This window comes from Bos mutus, chromosome 19 (assembly GCF_027580195.1).
Source record: "Bos mutus isolate GX-2022 chromosome 19, NWIPB_WYAK_1.1, whole genome shotgun sequence".
Lineage (NCBI taxonomy): Eukaryota > Metazoa > Chordata > Mammalia > Artiodactyla > Bovidae > Bos > Bos mutus.
This window is the reverse complement of record NC_091635.1, coordinates 951,930-974,466: the sequence shown is the minus strand read 5'-3', so window position 1 is coordinate 974,466 and position 22,537 is coordinate 951,930. Positions and strand designations below refer to the sequence as shown.

The following is a 22,537-nucleotide window of genomic DNA, read 5'->3' as shown; positions in this document are numbered from 1 at the left end:
CCCCTCATCCTGTGCACACGCCAGTGTCACTTCATCTCGATCTATTGTGAAATGTGCCCCAAAACGGAGAACAATGTTTACATGACAAAAATCAGCTTTTCAGGAAACACTTGGTGAACACGTGCATTCTGCGTGTTAAATGACATCTTTGCAAATAACAAAGTAAATAAGGTCCCACTTGACCCTAGGGGTCTGGGCTTTGCTTCATTAATAAATACTCACTTGAGTAAGCTTAAGATGAATGAATCACCAGTTTAATTTTAACCTTTTTAAGACCTACAACTTTTAAGTCCTTACTGGAAAATTGCCTTGTTTTAAGATGCTAGGCATGGCTGGACCACTGTCCGTGTTCACTGACAGCTCCTCTGTACCACAGAGTAGTAATATCAGTGGGACACACACACACACGCGCGCGCACACACACACGCACACACGCCCTGAAACTACTGCAGCACTGGAGCGCCCCCAATAACAAGGAAAGAGACCGCAGGTCCAGGCCACAAACGTCAGCAAACTTCGTTCTCTGAGGACACCATTAACTCATTCTCAAATATTACCTCCAGGCTTTGACTTCATACCCAAGAAAAAACAAATCCAAATGAAAGGGAAAAATAACACACATTTTCCAACCCTGCAGGTCTAACTGTGTGCTGTTTCTTTATGATTTCTTGGGGTCTTTCCCCAGTATCTTAGGATACAAACATCCAAAAGTACTCGAGAGGCCGGGTAACAGCTTAAAATAATTGTTAGAACAAGTGACGAAAAATAATTTTCACGAAATTTTAATACTTGTTTTGATGGAAAAATATTGCATCAAGTTCCACATTAATCCACCAATTAGGTCTCAGTGAAACCACTTTTTATTATCCTAAAGTTTCCTTCTAACGACAATATTTTTCTAAGGTTTCCTTTCCATAAATACTAAAGAAATTTGAAAATAGGCTATTATTTTCATGTAATGCTCGCCTCCTCAAACAGGAGTGTACGGTCTCCCCAGCAGAAATGTTTGTTATTTCTCTCAGGAAAAAGCTCAGGTGTAAAATATCCTCTGCGCCGTGCGGCCAGGTGCTGACCAACAGCCCTGACCGAGGACACAGCAATGGTGCAACGAGCTTCAGTCTGCAGCTCTCCGAACATGTGATGACATCACCATCTGGCCAGTCATTTCCTGCACTCTGCCTTCAACCTCTCCATTACAAAAAATTACCTCAAATATACAAGTGAAGACATCAAGGATGTCTCTTAAGAGAACTGAGTCAGAAACCCAAGGATGACTTTTCCGAGACCTCAAGGAAGAGGAGCGACCCGTCCACTGTTCCCTCAGTGATCTCACTCACGCGGAGGTGAGCAGAAGGAAGGGCAGTGCGCTAAAAATAACCCAATGGGAAGGAATTTCCAAATGCGGAATAGCCTTTATTGCTGGAGTATTTTATGTATTTAAAAAAAAACAAAAACTGAAAACTTTTCATTTTGATCAAAATTACTCTAGAATCTAGCTCAAACTGCATCAACATAAATGGCTTTTGAAGATTCTAAACAAAACACGCTTTCTAATTGCTCCTTGTATTTCTATCAGGAAAGTCTCCAGATTTGAACTTCCTCAACCACCTCGACCTCACTTCTTAGGAGGCTTTGACTAACTGCTGCCAAGTAATAGGATCCTTACATGGATTCCTTCATGGAAAAAAATGCAAACATTGAAGGCTCTGAGATTTAAAAAGCCACTCAAAAGGTATGAATCATATCTAATATTTCAAATTAGTATGTGCATATAACAGACATTTATCTACAGTAAACCATTCACAACCAACTGTATTTCGCCAGAATTAGATGTAAACTCCTGGGCAACTTTCTCTGAGGATCGGTAGGTCCCACTGAGATGGAAGCCGCTGGGTTCTTACACTGGACATACCTTCTTATTGCAGTAATAATGCGGAAACCAAAAGTGAACCCATTCAAAAACGTACTCATTTTTCCATCCTACAAGTTCTAAAATTTGTGGGAAGGATTTCTATTCCAAATAAAACACTAAGAAACGCACATCTTTTCACAGTTGTACTTGTCTCAGATGAGAGACATGGCCATGGCTGTGACTTTGGAGAAAGACTGAAACCACTGGCTAAGACCCGACTTGGATTTACATAGCCTGAGTTACGGGTAATCAGTGCCTTAAAGCTAGCAACCTATTAACAACCCAAAATGGAAAGTACAGTGAGAGGTTACGTGGAATTCAGAGACAGTGAGCTCTCCATAAGCAGTGAGTGGGCAGGGGCCCTGGCTGTGAGCCCAGCGACACTGCTAGGCACGTCACCTTGGGCGACTCGAGGTGCTTTCAGAATCTGCCCTCATCAGTAAAGGGAAATGCATTTTCTGACCGAGGTAAGAAGGTCAAAACCACTTCCAATAAGAAAGTTAATCCTCGTCGGGGGTTGGAGGGCTGAGTGAGATAATGCAATGGACAGGATCAGGCAGAGAGCTTGGCGCATAGGAAGCCTGCGATGAATATTTGTTGTTAAGGCTGCTGTTAAAACGCACACGAGCGTAAAGATCCAGCGTTGTTCCAGCAGCACTGCTGACTAGTCACAACTCTGCAGCAGCGTCAAGTGCAACAAATCACTGAGAGAAATGCAAATGAAGATGCAAGTCTCTGCCTGGGAACAAAGGTCCCAGTGTCTGCCACGCCTGGTGGAGTCACAGGACTCTTCCCTTCTCCAGGTCCAAGCCTCTCCAGAAATCTAAAACCTTCCTCGAAAGAGGCTGTGAGATGAAGAAAGAGCACTGAATTAAGGTCAAGAAGCTCTGGTTGGCTAACTCTGTGACCTTGGGCAAGATAACGACCTTGGAACCACACAGGTTCTTTACGTATAAAATGAAAATAATTGGACGCGGCCATCTCTTTAGATGACATCAATCTGAGACGCAGACACTTGGTGTGCTCGTAAGCTTCCATCTGTCGGAACACGCCGTGAGTACAGATTGTGCTCCCGTGAAACCACCCACTTTCACCACCGCAGAGCGATCACCTTAGATCTCCCATTGTAAATATCTCCAGCATTTAATTACTATTCTTCAGGAACAATTTATATATTTCTTTAAAAATTCAGTAAGTATAATGAGAACAAAGGACAGATTTTTTTAAAGCAACCATTATTGATGATATAAAGTCATTAATGCAAAGGCAATACTTTATATGTTATTATTTTGAAGGTTTGTCTTGAAAAGGAATATGCTTTCTCTAACAGTGGACCACATGCCATAGAATGTGGTTTCCATGGTAACTGCCACATTTTAAAAAATATGCACAGGATTGAAGATACACTGTGTAACTCTATGATAAACGGATCATTCTTAGAGAAATCACTTTCCTTGTCTCAACCTGTCTTTGTTTTTTAAACTTAATATAATTTTCTCCACAATGAAAACCAAGTTGAACGATTTATATAGTTTAATTATAGGTATATATGCTACTTTTGTGCTTTAAGATGAAAATAATTACAGAATTTTAGAATTCTTATGAAAAAGAAAGCTGGTGATCTACCAAAAATGTAGCTTTACTTAAAATGGCATCTTTCCCTGTTTTCTCCTAATTAAGCACCTAAGAAATAGTGTTCTTACACTGGTAACACACACAATAATACATTAGTGCAAATTTCTCCTAATTAAGCACCTAAGAAACAGTGTTCTTACACTGGTAACATACACAATAATACATTAGTGCAAATTTCTCCTAATTAAGCACCTAAGAAACAGTGTTCTTACACATGGTAACACACACAATAATACATTAGTGCAAAAATCTTATTAGTCCACAGGCAGCACTCTCAGGTTCCTCACCACTGGACATGATAAAACGAGATCTTCGCATCAACGCATCTGTTTCTGAATTTAAGAAGGACCTTTGCCCTATTTGGAAAATTCTGAATAACCTGGGATTTTGGCGCCAGAAAAAGAATATATTGCCCACAGGTTTTAAACATGGCTTAGTTGGGAAAACCTCTATTTATATTTTAAACAAGCACCGAAATTCCTCGGCTATCTTAAGTAAAGCATTTCAATAATACTATAAAACTTTATGTAAAAAAAATAAATGGAAACTTTTAGCATGTGGTTTTACCCCAAGTCTACTAAAAAAAAGGCTTTCTTTTCTCTTTGCAAAATGAAGAGAATTGTGCCTCTGATGCCCTCACTGAGCGTGCCGTCCAGCGCAGCAGAGCACGCTTGCTGCACGACTAAGCTCAGAGCGCCCGCCCCTGCCCCGACACGCGCGGCGCGTGCGTCACGACCAGCACTACGCGTGGGCGCGCACGCTGAGCCCGGGCCCCGAGGGGACCGCGCGTCCCTGAGGAGAAGAGGGCAGCACAGAGGCGGGCTGGCACGAGCAGCCGCAGCCTCGTTACAGGGGTGGGGGATGGCTGACGTAAGTCGGTTTATCTGAGCAACCAGTCCAGGGTCCAGTCTGACCCAAAGAAATAATCTACTACCCCGAAACAAAGCAGATGATATTAGTGAAGTACTGATGATGAAACACTACTTTGGTTATGCAGGTAGGGAGTGAACCATTTTAGTGCAGGTACACATATCCTGTGCTCCCGGACCAAATTACCATTTGATTTATTATTTATTACAGTTTTCCATAGTATCAATTCAGAGGACAGGAGAATCAGATATAAGGAAGAGAGCAACACACCTGGAAATTAACATTAGGGCACTGACTTTTAAAGCGTTTTGAATTTCAGCCACGTTTCTAGTTTTAACACCCTAGCGATGTTTTATAAGGGTTTCTGGAATAGTCATGTAGTGACGGTATAGAAATTTTTAAGCTTGTGACTTAAAATATGCTTTCTTATGATTCATAATATCTACAAAATTGGATATCTCAAAGCAGCTGTGTTTTTTGATGTTGAGGATAATGACATTATCCATAAATTAAAATGAAAATTTGGCACATTAAAATAAACCTGCTAATTACATTTTGTGAAAGTAGTTAGAGACTCTTAGGGTTTTCCGACTGGGTTTTTTCCCCAAATGTTTTAACACCTACAGAGCTTCATCAATTATACTGGTCAGTACCTTTTATATTAAGCCCTATATCTTAAATTTCTCTCAGAACTGAGAGCTAGAAAATAATGAACTGGTATGATCTCTTACACTAGATACTTAGGCTTACACGATTTATCATGTTTCCCTCTTCACTGCAGCTTCCAGGCAAACTCTGGGCTAAAACTTGTACTTAGCTGGAACATGTTCTTTAAAAGTATGGCTTTTCTGATGTGGTTAATATCATTTATTGCTTAATTATTATTTTCAGCTATATTTCACCTGTATAATGTGTTTATCATAAAATGCTGCCTCAAATCCTTTTTGAAAGTGCTTGGAATACAAAGAAATTAAAATCAAATGTTTTCAATAGAAAAAGTGCCAGCCCCCTCAAAGCCCAGAGACCACATACAGGTTCAACAGTCATGCTCAGAACACACGCACTGTTAAAAGTCACCCTTAGAATAATCTTTGAAGAATAACAGCCCATGCTGAATCCACTGCACACATGCACACACCCAGTTTATAAATGACATCTACTGATCTGAAGGTCTTTTCTTTTCCTAACATGTTACACCCTCAGGGACATACCAGACTGAACATCTTACACAAGGGGGGAAGACTGCATTTTACCAAATATAAGCATCACAACGTAAAGTAGCCCACTGCTGAAAACCAAGGAATTATTAAAATATAATTGTTAAAATTGTCTATTATAAATATCTTTTTTGGAAACTTTTTAAAGTAGAAGAGAGAAAGAAGAGGAGATCTAAAACCCGCACATTTTAGAATCAGCAATAGCACGTAGCCGCTTACTGAGTCAATATGGCAAAATCCAGATGTTCTGTCTTTTACACAAAATTGTTCCTCTTACAACCACGGTTCTCAGTTCAGGGAGTCGAGAAAGACATCAGCTGCCAGGGTCAGGCCAGACCCGTTTCATGATGTCTGCTCTGCCTTCTGCACGTGGTGGTCCCCAGCAGCCTGTGTCACCCGCACCCCTCGCATGTCTGCACCGCAACAGCTGTCCCCAGACGGTGACAGCCCTTGGGCGGGCACAAAGGCACTCTGGGACGGTCTCTGCGGGGCTCATGCACACCGTTCACTTTGGCAGCAAACCTCAGAGATCAAGCAATCCTTGAGTGGTTCTGGGTACTAAAAGCATGCCAAGGGATCAAGGAATCTATGTTCTGCCTTCCCTCAATTTCAAGGGGCCAACTGCAGAAATTCTTTTACTACACTGCAGTTCAAAAGCAAAACAAGAATTACATGAGGACTACCACATTAGACAAAGCACTCCCAAGATGATCGCAACAAAACTATGCATCACCTTTATATTAAAAAATACGACGGCATCAAGCAAATCACTCACCAGAGGACCTTCAGTAAGTGGGATCTGGCAAGTGAGAAATATTTGCTAATGAGGTTGTGAATCTCTGTATGTCTTGACATCTACTGATGTCCCTCAGGGACATACCAGACTGAACATCTTATACGAAAGGGGAAGACAGTGTGCATTTTAGCAAATGTAAGTATCACAACATAAACTAGCCCATCACTAAACACCAAGGAATTGTGATAAAAATATATGCACAGAATAATTAGCTCAATGCACCAAATAAAATGAGAGATGGTTAACTGTCCTCAATGGTATTACGGCATCCTGTCATTTCTCTATAAGACAGAAATTGCTAGAACAACAGCGCACTTGTAATAATCACACGGCAGCTTCACGAAGGCGCTCCCGGTCGTCACGGCTCGCCTCGAGGCGGACGTCTGTACTTTATACCACTGGCTTTCTTATTAGTACACAGCGTGTTACATTTTCAAAAGGAGCCAAAAGTAGATTTTTTAGTACACTGCCTGCATTCAAGAATCTGACGGATGAAAGGCAGCACACAAAGCCGTAGTGCCCCAAACAGATAATCCCCTGGTGCTCTCTCGGTTAAGGCTCCAACCTGTCCTTTTTACAAAATGGCCTCCGCAGCTGCCGACCTGAAGTGAGCCTCCGGCGCCTCCCGGCCTCAGACAGAACGCCGCCCCGCCGCCCCCCCCGCCGCCCCCGCCGCCCCGCCGCCCGCGCCGCCCGCCCCCGCCGCCCCCGCCGGACGGCTGCGGCAGGCCTGCGGCTCCAGCTCAGCCCACACGGCGGCCATTTTGAAAAAGCACCTGCTGTTTCTTACAACATATGTCACTCTGGGCTTTTTTGAAATTTATAAATGTAGTTCAGAGCTTAAAAGGCATTATACGTTATTTAGACCACAATCATGAAAAGATATATTTGGAAAATTTAGGACTTACCTGAGGAAACTGAATTAATAGCCCCAATAAATACCCAAAAATGAATACAAGTTGTTAGCATTTTGGTATATATGATTAGATTTTTTAAAATATAGCTTACTGACAAGAGCTTTTTTTTTTTTAAATATGTTCTCCAAAAACAATTTAGTATAGCTTCTGCAGAAAATCATTTTTCATTTTGATCCAGAATGCATTTAGCCTAAGTTGCAATTGCTACCTTGCATTCCTGGGACAGCAATTTCAATTATTCCAAGAAAGACAGAAAATGTGAGAAATATAGTCATATGCTATAGCGTTTGAGGAAGTCAGATTAATACTTCAATTAGAAGAAATTCAATTGATGACATTATTATACTCTCCCCATGGCTTAATTGTATCTAATGATTCCAAAATCTCCCTTTTGTTGTCACTGAATGAACCGCACCCTACACATGGTAGATACGGCACACGCAAAACCACAAAGATTCCCTCTGAACTTGGCCTCCGTTTGTGTCTGCTTTCCACAACACCACGAAAGTAGTTCAAAGTTGGATAAATTAATGTGTTTTAGTGTATCAATTATTCTACCATGCCAACAGACCCTACTGACTCAGAACTCAAATACCTTCTCAAAGAAGACAATGGTAAGGCTTCATATCATCTTCGAAGGAGAATCTAAGTGTGAAAACACCCTTAATAAACTGCATGACTGACCCTCAAAAGACCAGCATGTATCTTATGAAGGCTCTAATGAGGTCGGAGGCAGAAACACAGCACATGTTGGTTTCACAGGAACCACCTGCCTATGCTGTCCCATGGCTGCTACAATGACCACCTCTTAGTTAACAAAGCCCACAAAACAAATTCACCTAATTTTCCTAGAAATCCATATTATTGACAAAAAAAAAAGCCTGTGCTGAGTATATTCATATTGCCTCCGTCGTTATCCGAAAGTAAAAGACAACTCAAGGTCAAATGAAAGCGACCAACAACTCCTATTCTTTGCCTCCTGCCTCCCGCCCTGGCTTGAGTTCTAACACCTTACTTAATCAGTAGAATTTGTACGTTCAGATAATTATAAAATTGTTTAAACACATCTTAAAACAAATAGAAGGTCTATCTCTTTTGCTTAAAAATTATATTATTTGGGCAGGAATGTATCTGAGGAGAAGCTTGTGAGGGGTGTGGATAATATGGTGAGATTTCAATAAGAAAAGGGTATTTAGACCTCGTGGATGATATGGTTTTGTTAGAAGAGAAAATTATCTTTTTATTGTTACCAATTGCTCTTCAATTTTTCTTTAATGAAATTTCACAGCGACCTCCCTGAGAGGACGCACTAAAGGCCTTTGATTATATGTGCCCTAAAGAGTGTATCGTGCCGCAAAGAAACACACCCAATAAGATTTTTTTTTCATCTGAAATTTATAAAGATAATTTTCCATGCTGACAGTGCACATTTCATCCATAAGTTTGAAGAGTCAAATGCTACCACAGCTGGGGGTTATTCTGCCAAATGGCTTCCAACAGGGACTACAGAGATGAGGCTGGGAGGCGTGTGTATGCGCACGTAGGAGAAAGCGACAGACCTGGTGGGAAACAGCCCTTCTCTGGAGGCGTTTTTATCAATTATTATCACAGTAATCTAATCAAATATAGAGTCTAAAGGAGAAAAGCAACACTAGGAAGGAAAAGCAAATATTAAATCAGCTGCTTGATTACCTACAGAGATTAAAACAAAAAGCAAGGAGTGAGGCTGATACATTTCCTAGGGATTTGCTAAGGCTGAGGGGAGGGGTAAGGGGCAGATACCTTAAAAAAAATCCATCATGAAAGGAACTGAGACAAGATTATAAAAAAGGGGCCAAGTTATAGCGCGCCATGGGATTTTTAATCTGGCTACCTGTGGTTTCTGTAGTTAAAGCCTTATTCATCCCCCCAAAAAGGGGTGGGGAGAAAACAAAAAAAAATCACATTTATATGTCAGTTTTGCAAATGATCAAATAGCGTGCACCAACAAGAATAAGGAGAAAACATGAAACGCTCTGATGATTGTTTAAAAATGGATACCCGTTTTATCAAATATCATTGGTAATTACCTGTGAGTCTCGTTTCTTGAACTCTTGGATTTGATTTTCGTGCTCCATATTGGCAGCGCGGAGCTTATTCTCCAGGTTTCCGACTTCCCGTTCGTGGTCTCGGACTAGGCTCTCCTTCTCCGCCTTATGCTGCTGTAATAGGTGCGTCTTCTCCTGTTCATGCTCCAGCTTCAGCTCTACTATCTGATTGGACAATGAGGACAGTTCATCAACAGAACATCCTTGTCGTCATGACAACTCATGGACAGCTTAATTTTTCTCTAATTTGCCCAAGTTGAAAATTTTATTTTTTGCGTCATCATTACCTCATCCTTAAAATACTCTCATTGGGTGGGGGGGGGGGCGGTGGATTTTATCTAAACCTCCCAATATTCAAGACAGTTGGGCATATTCAGTAAATCCTTCTGCAATCTGTTGACACAAATGCCTGAACATTGAAAAAAATAATTATGTTGAATGCTAGGTATCTCCTCCCCAAGAATTTGGGTATCACTGACCAGCAACGGTTGTAAATGGTTAATAGTCAGTACACTTTGCGTTTTGCTTAAATATATACACGTAAAAACAGCAATTAAATCGGTCTGTTTTCTTTATGGTTTTCAAATAAAAGATAGAAGCTAAGTACGCATCTGGATTATTGTATATACAGTTGTCTTTCTTAAAATAAAATGATAAATCTCAAAGCTCTATTATCTCGTTGTCAGCCACAGGACACCAACACAAACAGATGTGGTGTGCTCCAGGGGGCACCTGCTGCGCCGCCAGCCCGCGCCATGATTTCATAAAAAGCACGCCATTCTCAGGGTGCTTTCCCAGTCCACTCCACGCTGGAGACGGTGACCTTGGCTGGTCTGAGCTGCGCCCTGCTAGACTGAGTGGCAGCCGGAGACCGAGGGCCTGGTCGCCGCAGCTTTGATACTAATCCTCCGGGCCGCACACAATGGCACCCTACCTGGCCCGCACACTATAGCCGGCCAGGCTGCCTTTGAAGCAGGTGCTGAATGGGGACTGCAGGACGCCAGCTTCCCCAGTGAACTCCAGGCCACACAGCTGCGAGGAACAGTCACTTGGATTTTTCTTCAGTTTTGGTGGATTTCAGGGGGGAAAACTGCTGTTATCGAGAATATGTGGTGTTATTTTCGGCGTGAGAATCCATCTTCAAAAAAGCTAACAGTAGGAGCCTGCTCCAAATCGATCTAGTTTCGTGCACTGAATCACCAGACTACCTTATCTTAAAGCTATAGCATTCATTTCTCCAGGCATGCAGCCTACACCACACTTCAGGAGCTATTTTCTTTGGAGATTTAACACTCTCATCTTCTAATTGCAAATTAAGAAACAGAATGCAGATTAAAAGTGCTTTTAAATGTAGGTTTCAAAACGGTTTTATTATTGTGACTTTTCTTTGAGAGTGGGAAAATCAGTGATCAATTCCTGCTCACTCATTCATTTTTTCTACTATTTAGAAGAAAGTGTCCTAATTCTCGAATACACACACATATCAAACAAGATAGCATATAAAATAATATGGAAATTTTTATTTTGCATCTGAGAACAAAGATGCATGCTAGTGAATTTATGTCTTTTAAAAATGACAGATTTTTCCTTCATATTTAGGCAATAAACAGAAAAATATAAGTATTCTTCTTATATACTATGCCAAGTGGAACAGTTTTCTATGATTATTTAAAATAAATGTGCATGGTTGACTCTGTGAGTCACACAACTACAATGTTAATCCCCAAAAAAAGAGAATTTAAAATTTTATTGACATTACTGCATCATTTTCAGGCAGCCAAGTATATGAATTATTGAGTTGGGATATTTTTAGAATAATCTTGGACACATTATTATTCCTGCTCAGTATTATACTATCAAGCATTATAATAATGAAATTATATACCTTAGTAGAAGATTTAAACATGTAAGAAGGAAATAGAAGGAGCTAAAACGTTCTACTCAGATCTGATTCTCAAAAGTCTCAAAAAAAAATGAAGAGAATGGGTGTGATTCAAATTGATAGAAAGCAAAATATTTTACGATACTCTAAGGAAAAGTAACTGATAGACCTCCCCCAAGAAAAGACGTGAGACTGGGACTGGCTGAGGGACTCGCAACGGTGTAGCCACGCTCCAGGCTCGATGACCAGCGCCCTTGCACAGAAACGCTGAGTTATCTGAGGAGTTCCGACAGGCAGGAAGGGATCCTGCTCATGTTCACATTTCACTTCATTCATTTTCAAAACCAGGCACAGATGAAAGAGAGATAATGGCATTTGAAGCCTAAAGATAGCTGTTCATAAACTAAACTATTCAAACAGTTTGCTCTTGTGTTAGGGCCTGCTGCTCAGTGAGGCTGGTTAGTGAACAGTCTCCAGGCTGCAGAGCCTTTGCAAGTGAAATAGCTCAGTCCTGACGGCCCAATCCAGTGCTGCCTGACCAACTGCTAGACGTCACAAGCCCTTTGCTTTCCTCAGTGTCATCAATTTCAGGCAGGGGGGTCCTCCGCAGATTAACAGTGGAGTCCAGACGTCACAAGCCCTTTCTTTCCTCAGTGTCTTCAATTTCAGGCAGGGGGGTCCTCCGCAGATTAACAGTGGAGTCCAGGAGAAAAACCCTCACGTTTCAGGAACATCTTAAGGATAATATTCATAATGCCACCATCAAGGTGGATTGTGTTAAAATTCAGCCCAGCCCCTAAGTGTAGATACATGTCCTTGGCACATGGGCACGTCTCAACAGTGAGCTGAAGCCGCACGTCCCTTCACCTGGAGCTACTGCACACGTCTAGTTGACCACAGTCACGTGTAACGGAGTTCATGGTGACCAGGAGGTGGCGCGGCAGGGACCGTGTGGAGGATGGGACAGCAGATGACATCCGCAGGGTTGGACAAGGAGTCTCAGCAAAGTCTCTGTGTCAGTGCTCTGCGGGGAGGAGGCCCATCACGGAAGACCTCAGTGCTCACTGAGTGGTGGGCCCAGAACTGGCCAGGCATGAAAGCAAACTGGTGAGTCATCTGGTGGCCAGTCCTCTGTGATCCTGGACTAGACAGCATGGGCCGGGTCTGGGAGAGAAAATGGTTGCATTGCATAGAAATTGCAAGGTTGACTCACAAGGAATTATCAAACAGGAGACCAAGAAGGATGGTGCTCCACCCACGACGCACCCCTGGCACACTCCGGCCGGGATTCTGAGGCCCCTGAAGGCACAGACCTCGCCCTCAGACTGGATCCTGCCACAGTCTGACCACGGCCTCCTCCCTCCACCGGAGGCGCCACACAAGTGCCTGGGGCAGGAGCATACGCCAGGCCTGAGAGACCAGGCCAGGTGGGCTGGACGGCCAAGTCGCTGAGGGTCTCGAATATGAACCCTAAGTTCTCGGCACTGTTCGACAGCAAGCTCAGTGCGAGCAAATGCTGCCTGTTGATGTTGTTCAGTCACTCAGTCATGTCCAGCTCTCTGTGACCGCTGGGACTGCAGCCCGCCAGGCTCCTCTGTCCTGGAGTGGGTTGCCATTTTCTTCTCCAGTACTACCTGAAGACTTGTTAGTAATCTTGTATTATTAACCTGTTAATTCATCTTATTTTAAAAGACAAATGGGATGCAGCAAGTCGTTACTTCTCAGTACACAATACATAGAAGGTCAGCTGTCCCAGTAATACACCTTAAAGGCAGAAATCCCAAAGCCAGAGGAGGAAGTTACAGACAGGACAGAATGCACCCAACACATAAAAAAGGAGGCATTACAGCACAAAATACTAGCTGAGACGAGCTCAAAGTGACCGGGTGGCAACACCGCGTTCTGCAAGCCTTGGTGCGGTGAGGCGCAGCTGCAGGAGGTGGGAGGGAACGCCCTCCTTGTTCTCGAGAAGGAGGAAGAGGAGCTGCCAGCTGGGAGTGCTGGGAGAGCGCCCTGCAACACAACCGCCTCTGCTCTTGGGTCAAGTGCACGCAAACGTGAGAGCCCAGAGCCTGGAGAGCATCGGAGGTCCTCAGCACAGCGTTCCTCTGACCCCAGGGGTCCCCCAGCACCCCACGGCCGCCGCTCGGCCGCCACCGGGGCTTTCAGCAGGAGGGGCAGCCGTCCCGAGCCTCTGCCGCCTCCACCACACCTGACGCTGGACGGCAGAGGGGCTGCTCCCACTGTGCCCCCTGCACTGCTTGAGCTGCTGCCCCCGCTCTACTGGCCTGGACTCATCAAGGGGCAAAGACCTTCCTGCCACCGCAGCAGTCAGCTGTTGGCCTCCATCCAGCCTCCCATCCGGCGACGACTACACAGCTGGAGACTCAGGTCCTCGTCTCCAGCCTGTGGCCCAGCTGTGCACAGCATGGGAAGGCTGCTCTTGGGCATTCTTGCCATTTCCTCCCTCTGGTGCCCACGTCTAGCTGTCGCTGCGTCCCCAGCTCAGTCCAGGCACTTCCTCTCTGTGAGTCAGTGTCTGTCACAACTGTTTGTTCACCTGGTTGCTCAGCTGGAAAACCCGAGTCCCCTCTCTCCTTCACGCGCCATTCCACATCATCAGCAAGCCTCGCCCGTCTAACATCTAAGATGAAAGGACACGCTCGTGCAGCGGGCCCTGCACTCAGATGCAGTGTCCCGCTGCGTCTCCAAGCGGCGGTCACGGCCTCGCCTCACACTTCGTCCTCAGGCTGGGGGGCCGTGGGCTCCCCACCACCAGGGCAGATGCCGCTGTGCACACCGCCACATCGCAGCACCGCGCAGTGTTCACACGGAGAGGCTGCTCAGTAAACGTGAGTTAAGTGATGAATTCGCACGGAGAGGCTGCTCAGTAAACGTGAGTTAAGTGACAAAGGACAGGATGGAGCTCAGACGGTGAAGGAGCCTGGAGAGTGGGATCATCGCTGAGCCATTTCACTACTTAGGAAACGTTTTTCTAGTATCAGTTGTGTCCAACTCTTTGCAACGCCATGGACTGTACCCCACCAGGCTCCCCTGTCCGTGGAAATCTCTAGGCGAAACGGCATGAGTGAACTGCCATTTCCTTCTCCAGGGGATCCTCCCAACCCAGGGATCAAACCCGAGCCTCTATGTCTTCTGCACTGGCAGGCAAGTTCTTTACCACTGTGCCATCAGGGAAGCCCCTTGTAAAATGAGGTATCCCTGAAGTAAATCATCTTAATGTGATGGTCACTGAAAAAAAACCACATTCATCTTTGCCCCCTTCAATCCCACTTGAGGGAAAGATGCCATTTGTACGAACCTAGATACTAACAATTCCAAGCTAAGAAAAGGTGGGGGAAAAGGGAAGAAGAGGTGGGGCGTTAGGCATTTTTCACCAACGGCCACCGCGGTTCTGTGGGCCTGGGCTCCCAGCACGTCACAGTCTGGACGCCAGAACGCCAGGTACCTGGAGGACCCAATGCTGCGCAGTGCAGCTGCGTGCCTGATCAGGTGGTTATGGAGGGAGAGAATCTGAAAGACCAGGGTCTGCACTTGTCTTCATCACCACCTAGGAGTCCAGTGACCGCAACTGAGGCTCAAAGATTGTTACAAACTTAGAAGAGGATAACCGAGAAAGAAAGACTTTTTAAAGAGAGTATGATAAGGTGAGCAGTAAGTCAGAAAAACGGGCATACTAGACATAGAAATTAATAAATTACACAGAAATCCCTTTCGAAGAATTTTTAGGGAGACCTGCAAGTCCATGGTTACTAACCTCGCCTGAGGCCTCGCCACCCAACAGAAACTCCCTGAGCTGCTGCCGTCAGATCAGCCCTGCCATCACCAGTGTCATTTCAGACAGCTTCCACCCGCCCTGGCTCCCCTGTCCACCTGATGTCTTCAGTGTCAACAAACGGTCTTCTCCCCTGTCGCACAGAGGAAGCCCTCAGGAGTCAGAACACCCTTGCTTTCTGACTGCAGATCACAGACCTCTGTGCCTGGTGCCCCCCGAACCAACAGCTGAGGCCCAGCCCTGCCCCCACCCACGGGTGCCGCCCCCCTGCACTGGGCCCCCTTCCCTGTCTCCACCCTCACTTTCTGCTGTGTCCTTTCCCAGTGGAGACTAACAGTCTGATTCAAAACAGGTCCATGTTTTCAGGTTATATCACCTAAAAAATCTAGGTAATATTTACAGAGAAAAAACTGGGAACTGCATGCTGTTTCTAAAACATCTCAACTGATCTTCAAATGTCCCAGTTGCGCTCTTATCTTCTATAATTCCTGGCTTGTCTTTGCTACCAAAACATTTTGTTCCAAACAGTGGTGTCGTGTAAGGATTGGGATTGGGCTGTCCAGTGTTTTTAATCATCCTCAACAGTAAGTGTTTATTCTTCCTGGAGAATCTGGCCACTTGTTTATCTGTTGAACTACATTTCCCTTTAAAGGCTTTGCAGGGAAAAAAGAAGATATAAAATATAAGATTAAAGAATGAAATGCTGGAATTGCCAAAAACAAAGAATCTCCACAGTTCAGGAAATCCTAGCACGCCTGCTTTGTTGTCTGTTTCCAACTGGAGTGAGGCTTGTGAAGACAATTAGAATGGTCTCTCTGTTCCAACGGGTCATACAGGAAAGAAACAGGAAATCTTGATGAAAGCTTGGGTTTCGCAGGATATTTGTGTGAGTGTTTATCCCATGTGTTTGATGTTGTCTCTCCACATCTGCACACTTTAGGCCTGCGTTTGGGCTGAAATGTTTTAGAATACCACTCTGCTTTTTTCACTTCATTACAGTTCCTGGCACTGGGCTCTCTACGTGGGAGGGGCTCACGAGTAGCACTGAGTAAGGAAATTGAGGCCCAGAAGGCACCAGTCATTCATTTCCTCTGGATGCGGGCTCCCTCATTATAAAATGTGAGAATTAGACCGGATAAGTGCTTCTAAAACTTTTCCACCAAGGCATCCCTCGCAGCGGTGAAGATGAATAGTACCCCCTGGGATCTGAGGGCTCAGCCTGGAGCAGCCTTTGCAAACTGCAAGTTGCTTTGAAATGCCCTGTTTTATCCTACAAAATTCATGAGAACTGTGCATTTTACAAAACAGGAAAAGTCTCTGTTTGTTTTAATATGAACGTTACCTCAATAGTAAAACCTCTTTGCTTTCCCACCAAATAATCAAGTGAGTCCAACATTGTAAGATGCAGGCTTCAGCCCCTCCACCCTAGCGCTCATGCACCCCAGGGCTCGCCTACCCGGGCCTGAGAAGCTGGGGCTGGTGGTCGGCATGTACATCTCCTTCCAGAGTGAAACGCTGCACCCACAACACTCAAGCCTTGTGCGTTCTTCAGAAAAGTATGACAAGATAACGGGAAAGTTGTCATCCTTGCACTTGAATGGCAGGCAGAGAAGGCAGGTGGGTGTAGAAAGGTGTGTAGGTAAAGGACTCAGAGCCGCCTGCAGTTGTCCAGAGCCACACAGGGCGGGTTAGGGTCTGATGGAAGGTGCGGATGGTCACCGATGTCGGACCTGGAAGGGACCCTCTGCCCCCAGCACTCAGGACAGTCACCTCCACACACTCAGGAGGGAAACTTACTTTCTCATGAGACAAACCACTGCACATCGGAATAAGCCTTTAGGAAAGAACAACCTTGAAACGATCCAAAATGTTCCCACAATACCATTCACCCAGAGGCTCAACAGGAAATGGCAACCCACTCTAGTACTCTTGCCTGGGAAATCCCATGGATGGAGAAACCTGGTAGGCTACAATCCATGGGGTCACAAAGGGTTGGACATGACTGAGCGACTTCACTTCACTTCAGAGGCTCAATTTCTGTCTCCAGACACCCCAGGGTCTGTTAGTGTGAAGAGCACAACTCAAGTTCATGTCCACGTCCAACCCCGTCACCTGGTCACTGGGTGGCCCCTCTGGCCAGTAACCTGCCCAGGTGAGCTCAGTCTCCACGACTGGGAGATGGAGCAACAGACAATGGACCTGCCTCTCAGCACGACCGTGACGACGGGAAGGGGCTGAAATCTGTAAAGCAGGTAGAAATGGGACTGGCCTGGTGTGTGTCCTCCTGACTGCAGGCTGGCTTTCCTGGTGGCTCAGCTGGTAAAGAATCCTGGGGTCGATCCCTGGGTTGGGAAGATCCCCTGGAGAAGGGAACGGCTACCCATTCCACTATTCTGGCTTGGAGAATTCCATGGACTCTGTAGTCCATGGGGTCGCACAGAGTTGGACACGACTGAGTGACTTTCATCACACAGACCAACGGTAAGACTTCCCTATTACAGGCCTGGAATTTAAAAATACATAACGTGCAATGCTCCCGAGTCTCATCCTCTCTTGGCAAATATCCTTACTTCTTGAAATACTCCTCTGACCTAACCCTACACGTCCTTAGTTCTGGAAACTCTTTGAACATGTTTGCATTTTTCATCATCCTGCTTAAAACGCAGTGACCAGAACTGACCTACTCCTCAGCGACCTGATAGGTGGACAATCCACGGAGACTACCTTTTACCCTCCACTGCCCATCGTCCCAGGTTCTTCCTCCCTTCCTGGTCACTCAGTCCCCGACAACCCCACCCAGCCCCCGCTGCATACTTTCTGCCGACGACTGTCTGAGAGGAAGTGTGGAATTTTACCTTCAGTCCCAGTAAACAATCTTAATTTCAGCGGTTTAAAGCTTCAGAAGCTGATTCCGGACCCCGTTTGCTAACTACTCTGCGTCTAAGGAGGCGGTAACTACGCGCACCTTATCGCCGTGCGATGCACCTGGAAATCTAGCGTGTGGGGACCCTGGTCACTCAGAGCCGGCCTCCCCCGCACCCCACAGAGGCTGTGGTGACTGGCCTTTGAGCCCCCGCACCCCACAGATGCACCCACAGCGAGCCCTACCCCCGCCGCCCGAGGGCCCCTCCCTCTGCTGAGCGAAGCCCCGCCCCTGCCCTACCCCACCCCAGGGCCCCTCCCACGGCTGAGCAAAACCCCGCCCCCTTCCCCACCCCCACCCCTGGGCCCCTCCCACGGCTGAGCGAAGCTCCGCCCTCCGCCCCTGTCCCCGCCCACGGCCGCCTGCGCACAGAGAGGAGTGTGCTCGGCTTCCCCTCAGGGAACATGGTGGCGCTGGCTCACGGGACACGACTCTATGCCTATCTTTCCTCATGATACACTTCCAGCCTTAAATCGTTGGCAGTTTGGAGTGGTCAGGGGAATACCTTTCTGGTTGATAGAATTTTCAGCTTAAAAAGGGGTTTTTAAAAAGTTTGTATATTATCAGGTCAATAAATGTTCTCCTAACACCTCGGAGCTCATAGTCCTGCCTCATAAGTGACTGTCCGGAAGCTTCGCTCTCAGCAAGGGTGCTGATGATCAGCTCACGACACAGGAAGAAGAGAAACAGGCTAAATCTGCACTGACCTCAGAGGTCTTTGAGTGGTTTTCCAAAAATTCCTATTATACACTCGTCAAACATCTATATAATTTCTTTTTCATGAAAATTAAATAAGAAAAATTGATGCAATAGTGTATGGATTCTATTAATAGTATGCATCCTTTAAATAATTGATCAATTTTCCTTATTAAATATTTTTGACCAAGACTATAAAAGAGAAAAATCTGGTACGGCTTCAAATCTAAGACTCTGAGAAAAGCCTTTGAAGCTTAATAGTCTTTCAAAGGAGTTTATATAAATTTATTTTTACCCTAAAAAAAGGGACTGTCATGTTAAAAAGACTATCACAGAGTGGAAAGTAGAGCATGTAGAAAAGAATCAACCACCTAAAAAATAATTAACATCATTGTTTGAATATTTCTGTCTGATTTTCAAGGTTAAGGATAATTGGGCTGGAAAATGTAAACATTTTTCATGACTCTTAGTAGATGCTACAGAAATTTTTTTGGCTACATGAACTTAAAATGCCACTAGCAATATATAAAAGTGCCAATTTTACAAAACTTTTGTCAACTTTAGATGGTACATCACTTTAATTTGCATTTTTATTAACACCAAGGCTGAAGATATTTCTACATGGTCATTTACTCAATTTACTTCTTATATATCTTTCTTTCCTTTGCCAGTTTATTTACTGGGACATTAAAGATTTTCTTATAATCTGCGCTACTTATTTATATGTTAATTTATTTGTTATAATTCATTAATTTGGCAAAGGGAATCACTCTTTGCCTATCCTAAGTATTTCTGTCGTGCAGACGCTGTGCTAGAGCGGGGCGTGTGGAGGAGATGAGCGCACGGCAGCCTCAGGGCCTCGGGGCCACGCACCTGCTGCTCATATCTCTGCTTGACGTCGTCCAGTTGCCACAGGAACTCCTTGGACTGCTTCTCACGGAGAGACTTGGACCGAGTCAGGTCTGCTTCCACCTTTTCCATCTGCAAAGTTTAAAAATCAAATATCAAACTCTTAAGTGACAAATGGCAGTGCATATTTTTGTCAATTGCACATTTATTAAAATGATGGATTTTCAACACCTCACCAATCGTAATGCTGAATTTAAAGATGATAAAATGGTGACAGCTGTGTCTACTTATCTTGATAGGTTTCAATAGTTTCAAATCAGGGAATTTATCATTGGTATATAGTTGACTAAACTTTACTGTGACAATAATATTGTGACAGAAATACAATTTTGAACATCCAAATACTTACTCAACAAGGTTTTATTAAGGCCTTGCTGTGTGCTGAATGGGAGAAAATATTTGCAAACCATCTATCTGGAAAGGGACTTGCATCTAGAATATATAAAGAAATCTTACAACTCAATAATAAATGGGCAATTAAACCCAATTTAATATTGGGCAAAGGGATTGGAAGACATGCCTCCAAAGAAGATACACCGATGGCCAACGAGCACATGAGAAGATGCCCACCACCACTGGCATCAGGCAATTTCAAGTCAAAATAGCAACCTGCACTGCACGCCCACTAGGATGGCTGTAATCAAAAAGCCAGATGATAACAGGATTGGTAAAGATGCAGAGAAATCAGATCCCCACAAGCGCTGGTATGGAGATAAAATGATGCAACCACAATGGAAGGCAATTTCACACTTCCTCAAAAGATTAACCATAGAGATGACACAGTGAACCCACATGGATTCCATAAGAACCAGGAATTCCACTCCTAGGTGAGAAATGAAAAACATAATCCATACGAAAAACTTGTATTCAGATGTTCATGGCGTAACTGCCAAAACGGAGACAACCCAAACATCCATCAATTGATGACTGAACAAAATGCGGCATATCCATACAATGAGACATTATTCGGATGAAGTACTAACACACATTACAACATGGATGCGTCTTGAAAACAGTCTTCAAAGTGAAAGAGAACAGGCAGCAAAGGCCATGTATTGTACTGTCTCATTTGTGTTAAACTCTCAGAAGAGTCAAATCCACAGAAACAGAAAGAGGACTAATGATTGCCTAGGGTGACGGGGGCTGGGGGTGGGGTTTTTTCTGGAGTGATGATAGTTGCACGACTCTGAATATATTAGAAACCACTGAACCATACACATGGGCCGGCAGCTTCCAGATTCAGCGATCAGAGTTCTAAGACGACCAACATAGGCCCTCAGTCCCATGATAAGCTTTGCTGAGGAATGTCTAAAGCACGCATGGTGGAGCCCACGTTGTTTCCTAACTCAGGACGTGGGTTTCAAGGCACTCTCGCCTCCAGTGAGCGCTCTTCGCATCAGCCCTCTACCCAGAGGCCTGTGACTTGGTCCTCAGGAGCCACCCCTGCGCTCTGGCTCCCCTGGCACTTCCCAAACGACTGCGGCTACTCACGAGGCAACTTTGCTCCTCTCTGTTGGAAAACCCTCCATGTTTCTCTCACCCAGCCATCCCTCTCCAAGGCTGACTCGAGCCTCCCCTCCTGGCGGAGGGGTCTGCTCTCTGATCCACAACAGACGGAAACACCCTCCTCTTACTGTGCTCTGGGAGCAAGAAAATGAAACTTTCCCTTTTCCCAGCACAGGGTGCTTTTCTCTAGAGTGCAGGAGTGTTTCAAATTCTAAGCCTCGTTTATTCATCTACACAGCGGGCTCCCAAATAAAAGAAACTATGACTTATAATTCTGTTGTATCTTAGTTATTAATTAATTGCCACGGTGTGCAGAATAAATACATATTAAATTCTCAAGGATGAATGGAGGGCAGACAAAAGCAAAACAGAAAGGAGGCAAGAAAGGAAAATCAAGGAGAAAAGACCTGGTTTATTCAGTGCTTTTAAGACAAATCTTCATATGAAGTTGATTTTTGGTTCTTATTCTACTTTAGCACAGATTGAGTATTACAAATAACAATAATTATTAAAATATTTTAAATGTAATGAAGTGCTTTGTATATGCAACATTTATAAAAATAGGATATCTTCCTTCAAAAAATTATCTTCTATAATCAAAATAGAAAACAATTTAAAGCACATGAAAGACCTCTTTCTTATACCGAAACATTAAGAAAAATTCAAAGTGTTATAAGTGTTATTTTATACTGACCGAAAATGCAAGACCCCACTCCATTCTCCTTCCACAATTTAACCAAAATAAATAAACAAGTCTTGTAAAACACTTGAAGTTTGTGTAGAAACAAGGTTTTCAGTTGCCATAGATACAAAAGATTCTGCTTAATCATACATCATTCCATATTCCATTTAACTTCAAGTGTAAGGAAAAAAGAACCACCCACTGCTTCATTGGGTAACTGGCTTCCAAGAAAGCTAAGTGTAGAACTTGGTGATCAAATTAGGAGCAGAAAAGGGCTCGGGTGTGGTTCTGTGAATGTCTAACGTTCACTGGTGATGAAGAGGGGTGTACGCTGGTGTCTTGAGCGTTACTTGAGCTCCACGAAAGAGAACGTCTGAGTGTCCAGAGCTTAAGCAACACCAGCGCTCTGTTCCCCTCGGGTCACGAAACGTTCAGGAACAGGCCGCGTCGTCGGCAGTTCAAAGACGTCAGGGCTCGGGTCTCTGCAATTCAGCCTCCCGTGATGGCCCCAGAGCAGTTTCTGCAGCTCAGAACCCCAGCCCCAAAGGGTTGGGGTGAGGGGACAAGGGTTAAGGGTCCAGAGCAGCTGCTGAAAACCCTCTGAAGGGGCTTTCCTGCAAGCTCCTGGCAGGAGCAAGCACAGTGCGCTGTTTCCATCTCATTCACTGCGTTACAAGTCTGAAGGGGCTTTCCCGCAAGCTCCTGTCAG

General features: G+C 44.7%; 1 protein-coding gene across 11 annotated transcripts in view; it reads right to left on the bottom strand.

Annotated features, from left to right (window-relative positions):
- CEP112 (centrosomal protein 112) overlaps window positions 1–22,537 on the bottom strand; it is a 356,316-nt gene that overhangs the window by 192,806 nt on the left and 140,973 nt on the right. For all 11 annotated transcript variants that reach the window (XR_011467850.1, XM_070388925.1, XM_070388932.1 and 8 more), the window contains 2 exons: window positions 19,605–19,712; window positions 9,417–9,599 (listed from right to left, as the gene is read on the bottom strand). Coding sequence is in view for 10 of the 11 variants with exons in the window: in XM_070388925.1 (XP_070245026.1) it covers window positions 9,417–9,599; window positions 19,605–19,712 (291 nt within the window). In the remaining variant the exon portion in view is untranslated. The remainder of the gene's footprint in view (window positions 1–9,416; window positions 9,600–19,604; window positions 19,713–22,537) is intronic.